The sequence below is a fragment of the Equus asinus genome, chromosome 3, assembly GCF_041296235.1.
Source record: "Equus asinus isolate D_3611 breed Donkey chromosome 3, EquAss-T2T_v2, whole genome shotgun sequence".
In the NCBI taxonomy this organism is placed as follows: Eukaryota; Metazoa; Chordata; class Mammalia; order Perissodactyla; family Equidae; genus Equus; species Equus asinus.
In genome coordinates this window covers 43,673,281-43,679,280 of record NC_091792.1, presented here as the reverse complement: position 1 = coordinate 43,679,280, position 6,000 = coordinate 43,673,281, and the positions used below count along the sequence as shown (strand labels likewise).

Here is a 6,000-nt window from a genome sequence, read left to right as displayed (position 1 = left end):
CACCTGTTGGACTGCTAGTTGGCGGCCCTGGCCGGCGGGCGCGGGCGCGGACGCGGCCCGGGGCTGCCCCTCCCCGCGGCGCCGACCCCCGCCCGCCCCGGCGGCCGCCCCGGGAGAGCGCTCAGCCTGCCCTGCTCGCCGACGCGCGCTCCGCCCGGGCTCGGCCCAGGCCCCCTCCTCCCGACCGCCGCCCGGCGGGGGGAAGGTAGCGAAGGGGAGGGGACAAGCCGGAGCAGGGGCTGCCCGGCCTGCTCTCTCCACCCGGTGCCGAGACGCCGCGCGGAGCCCCGAGGTTTGCGCGGAGCCCGAGGCGTGGGAGTAGGGGACGGTCAGCGACCGGAGCCCCGCGGTGACCCCGAGCTGCCGAATTTCCTCGGCTGCGAGGAGCCGGGGGACGCACCCGAACAAGGTGAACTTTGATCGCCGAAAACTCCAGCCAGGTGCCGGAATCCGTGCTGCGGCGGTCGGGACCGGGCGCAGGCTGCGCGCCGGGCTGGGGAGCAGGAGCCCGGCGGCCTCCCTCCGCCCGCGCCCGGGGCGGCCTCGGCCCGGAGCACCCGGCCCCACTGCGGCTCCGAGGCCCCGGGGACCGGCCGCGGCGCCCTCGCCTTGTTTCTTCCCCCTCCCCCTCCGGGGGTGGGGGTGGGGGTGGGGCGGGGGAGAGGGGCGCCCGGAGAGCCGCATCTATTGGCAGCTTTGTTATTGATTAGAAACTGCCGGCCGCCAACTTGGCTTCGAGGCTGGCTGCGCGCGACTCTTGAGTTTTCGCCTCTGTCCTGTCCCCCAAACTGACAGGTGCTCCCAGCAACTTGCTGGTGACTTCTCGCCGCTCCCCCGGCTCCCCCGCGTCCCCACCCCCTCTTTCCTCCCTCGCCTTCACCCCCACCCCCACCACTTCGGCACAGCTCAGGATTTGTTTAAACCTTGGGAAACTGGTTCAGGTCCAGGTTTTGCTTTGATCCTTTTCAAAAACTGGAGACACAGAAGAGGGCTCTAGGAAAAAGTTTTGGATGGGATTATGTGGAAACTACCCTGCGATTCTCTGCTGCCAGAGCAGGCTCGGCGCTTCCACCCCAGTGCAGCCTTCCCCTGGCGGTGGTGAAAGAGACTCGGGAGTCGCTGCTTCCAAAGTGCCCGCCGTGAGTGAGTTCTCGCCCCAGTCAGCCAAATGCTCCTCTTCGGGCTTCTCCTGCTGACATCTGCCCTGGCCGGCCAGAGACACGGGACTCAGGCTGAGTCCAACCTCAGTAGTAAATTCCAGTTCTCCAGCAACAAGGAACAGAACGGTGAGTCTTTCCCCCCCAACTCCCCCTTCTGTTTTCTCGCTGTGTGTGTTACGTTGGCATTGTGCGTTGGTGTGTGATGTACACCAGCCTGCGAGGGTAGAAGCGGCTCTCTAGCCATGCAAATGCGCGCTGCGTTCATTGGCATGGCCTTTTGGAGGTTACGTGCAGTTTGCAACTTCGGGAGCTGCTACAAAGCTCTAACAGGGCAACGTGAGTGCCACCGCAGCCTCAGCCAGAGAGGACATTCTGGGAGCGATTGTGAACGTCAGAACTCACATTGCAGGACCTCTCCTTGCCAGAGTTATAAGTTCAAGAGCTGCTTCTAAAAACAAATCCAAAATGAATGAGTCTTGGCATGTTTGACTACTCAGATTGTTTTCTTTTTATTGGGGAGGTGGGTGTTTCAGGAAATGTATCGACCGCATTAATTGAAGCACTCTAAGTGGAAAGGCATCAATTAATGAGTAAGTCGATAGGAAATATAGAGGTCAACAGGCCGCGCAGACGTTTTTAGGGGGGAATTAAAAAAATGTACTTCTCTGGCGCTCTGTTTTTTTTAAAAAAAATGTGCCTTTGCACTCTGAAGTCCTTACCTTTCTGGTGGTGTGTTTTTATATGTGTTGGTGAATGACTGCTATTTTGTGTGTGCTGGAAACGACTTAATCCTGCATAGGAAATGAGAATTACTTTCAGCTTTCAAGTGTACCTGAAATGTTTAGAAAACTCTCAGATGCAAGTTCCCTTGGGCTGGGATTGCACAGAGCTGGAGAAAGGCTTCTTTCATAAAGCCAGGGCAGCTTCAGGGTGTGTAATTTGCTTAGCCTCTGAACCCCATATGATTTACATCATTCAATTTCTAAACTCTTTTCCTCTTGATCTACCATTATGAAGTCATTTTTGAGAATACTTTGTAAATAGAAATTTTATCCTGCACACGAAACCACAATGTTAATGTAGGCTGTCTAAAATTAGACTATTAAACACCCTGTTTACAAGTGGTGGCTCTTAATGTTCTTTGAAAGGAAATGTACATGTTTTTACTGCTTTGTGTGTCATCTATTCAGAATGCAAGAATGCTGTCACTTCATTAACCAGGCGAAGTGAGCACAAGCAGCATACCTAGAAAATCAAAATGGTGTGTACCCTATTTTTCAGTCACAGCAACTTTTTCTTTACGTATTGGGGTGTTTCAAGACTTCAACTTTGAATTTAAACTCTCTCTAAAGTTTTCATCTTCAAGAAAGCACAGAAAGTTCTTGAGTAAAAAATTAGATGAAATAAGGATTCCTGGGACTTTTGTAGAGATTATTTGTATTTGTTGTGTGTGCAGCAATACACGGTATCACCTTTATCAGCCAATATTAATGTGGTTGCTTCTTACAACTTGCTAATGCGATGGCACATGGCACCTGCAGGCCGCTTGAGCTGCTGATCAAAGGGCAGCCTGGGGATCTATCTCTAATCGCAGGAGCTGCAGAGGACTGGGGGAAAGTGATCAAAGGAGCCATCGCACCAGCGGTACCCGGGCAGGAAACAGATCAGACCAACCTTTGTTCTCTCTCATGTAAAATAAATGTCCAGTTCAAAATATTGCTTGTTACTAGACAGACTTCTCCCAGCATGACAATGCATAATATTCTTGGCTTCTGATTTTTATTGTTCCTGTCCCATATCATTTCTCCTACTGCTCTGCCTTATCAAGCCTGTCCTGGCATGTGTCTTCTTCCTGATTCCCTTTGCTACTTGTGCCCCTCCTTGTCCTTTCCTTGTTGTTCTTTCTTGTGATCGACGTACATCATCACTCTGTAATGGGCTCCAGAGATTTCAGACGGTCCTTGGCCGCTTTACCGAGGAGGTTCACAGCCTCCGAAGATGTGAGTTCATGAAGCCAGGCCACACACAGTCTGTTGCCATCAGAGGCTGGGCCATTTCCATTCCTAAGATGCATGGTGCTAAAAATAGCCTGGTTGTTTCCTAATCTGTGGGCAGAGGATTGGGCTATGTTTAGCTCTTGGGAGGCTGGCAGCAGGAAGTAACTAGAGGTACAGGAACTACTCACCTTGCAGTTTTTAGCCTAAGGAGAAGTGGGACTGGGCAGCACTAGGGGGCAATACAGAGCTATTTTCCTGCACATGCTCAGGTTGATTTTTATGCTTCAGGGTTCCCAGATTTGAGGATAACAGGTAGGTGCTAAAGAAGATCCCCTGGAATGTGAACAAATTTGCTGGAACTTCTTTTTTTTTTTTCTGGCTTTCAAATTTTCCATTCTCTCATGTGGATGTTTTTTGCCCTCATACTGAGTTATGATTGGTTTTTGAGGCCCCGTTGCTCTTCTCAATTTTGACGATTGTCCAGTTCTCTAAGTACCAAGCCTCCTGAAGATGCCGCATAGAAAATGCCATTGACCCAGTTGGTGCATTGCATCATTTTGTGAAAGGTCTTCTAAGTGCTGAACATAAAATGTTCAAATTGATTTATTGTGACTATAGGAGCCCATTCCTACTTTCGGTCTCCCCTCCGCAATGATATTCTTTCCTGGAGTATTCCCGAGTCTCAGATGGTGCTGACTCATTCACATACCAGGGCTGCGCCATTTGAGTATTAACTTGTAGTCCTAAGAGGTGTTAAAAATGGAAATTGATTGCTATAGCCAGTGCTAGATATTTGAATTTAGACTGGAAAATGTGGAGGTGCTTCAGAATTGGTTTTGAGGGATCAGTGTTATTTACTGTTATTCGTTACCTGGTTTTTGACTTTAAACGATATTGCAGTGCTTGCTACTTTACTATAAAAATAGCTTTATCTTCTAAGTTGTCTTTGTATCCTTCATTTTTTTGTGTGTGTGAGGAAGACTGGCCCTGAGCTAACATCTGTTGCCAATCTTCCTCTTTTTTGCTTGAGGAAGATTGTTCCTGAGCTGACAGCTGCATGAATCCCCCTCTACTTTTTATGTGTAGGACACTGCCACAACATGGCTTGATGAGTGATGCTCAGGTCCATGCCCAGGGTTCGACACTGTGAACCCTGGGCTGCTGAAGCGGAGTGTGTGAATCCAACCACCATGCAACTGGGCTGGCCCCTGTATCCTTCATTCTTAATCTGATTTATAATTCTGAAATCTCATGTACAATCCAAGGGTCTCCAGATTTAACTTAAAGAAAGATATAAAAGATAAGAACACTGACTTACGTAGAGTTTCTGGCCTATACTTCCCATATGACTGTGGGAAAAATGACTAATATCTGTATGTACTCATTTTAAAGAGAATGCCTACTGTGAGATGAGTAACTTCTGAAACGGTGCTTCTGAGTGTAGTGGAAGGAATCATATAGGTCAAAAAGCAAAACGAAACCAAGCTTACTTTGTCTATTGCATGTAGCCCAAATAGACACCAATCACAAAGTTGGTGATGGAGTCAGCCTCATTTACCTGTGTCACTGGAGAGTGATTTTCATATCCCGTAGACCTGAAACATGCTTCTTTCTGTTCTCATTTTCTTTAACTATTTTGAGTGTATATTTGGAATATGCCTCTATGTGTATAGTTAGGGTCATCCTTATGGACATCGTTTATTGTATGTGCTCTCTTCCTGAAGGACTTCTGTGGTCTGTGGGGCCCTTTACTTTGGGGACAAATGGTCCCATGGTTATGGCTTTCTGAGTACACGTGTCTTGTGTTAATGGCTTTTCTGTCTCTCTTTATTCAGTGCCAGTTTTCTCTTCCTCCAGCTGCCAATGTGCCTGTGTCTGACCAAACTGTGCCCACTCCCCCACCCTTTTTTAGGTGGCAGCTCCAAAGCTCTGTTTTACTGAAAAACATAATCACAATCCTCGGAATAGCGTCCAAGAGTTAATAGGCTCTGACTGAAGACTAACGGGGCTTTCCTGTGAGTAAGTCTATAAGTTGTAGTACATGACCTTTGACATTTAATTTTGTTGTTTAGAGGTTTTTTTTTTAAACTTCCTCTTCGTTCTCTGCTCTGTTCAAGATGGTGGAGGAAGTTGAAGAAGTAAAGTGAGATTATGTAATGATGAATATTGTTTTTCATAATAGGTGACAAAAAAGCCCCCATTCTATTTTGTGGTAACTTTTTCTCCCCTACCAACTGTTGCCTTTTACATTTAATCTGATATACTTTGAATTTACCTCTAAAAGGTGTTCAGAAAGTACAAAGGTCTGTGGGAACCTTCAGAATCATTTGTTAAATAGGTGTAAATAGTTGCTGGGGTCCGACTCTAAACTTTCCCCAACGCTGTATTTTTCAGAGCTGTGTCTCAGGCACCGAAATCTTAGCTTTCTCTGCTCTTACTTCATCCTTCCTGAAACTTGTTTTTTAACTTATCTTCTTTATATTCACTTCAAGTTTTTTCAACCTTTGTAGTGCTAAGATTCTGTTCTGCTTACAAACTTGCACACTTTTTGTAGAAACAGAATTCTCATGATAATGTGATGTGTGTTAAATAATAATTGAATTCATGAATTGATAAGGTTCATACCTCCCACGCCAGATGTTTCCAAGACTGCTAAAATTTTTTCCCCATGGGTTTCTACTTCTATTAACCAAAATGGTAGAAGTCATAATGAAAGTCCTTTCATTTATTTAGTCTAATTTTTATGTTTCTGATTGTTTAATTTGAAAGCATTTTGCGGAACCAGAATATCTCTATATAACGTTAAATAATTTCGATATAACTCACTTATTAAACAGTCTCTG

The 6,000-nt window shown here is 47.0% G+C and overlaps 1 protein-coding gene across 2 annotated transcripts in view; it reads left to right on the top strand.

Moving 5' to 3' along the window:
• The first annotated feature begins 230 nt into the window (after positions 1-230).
• Positions 231-6,000, top strand: part of PDGFC (platelet derived growth factor C) — a 208,513-nt gene continuing 202,743 nt past the window's right edge. Inside the window, exon 1 of one of the 2 annotated variants that reach the window (XM_070504953.1) lies at positions 231-1,286. In XM_070504953.1, the coding sequence (XP_070361054.1) occupies positions 1,169-1,286 (118 nt within the window). In that variant the 5' untranslated portion in view covers positions 231-1,168. The remainder of the gene's footprint in view (positions 1,287-6,000) is intronic. The other variant, XM_014844069.3, reaches the window with a different exon arrangement.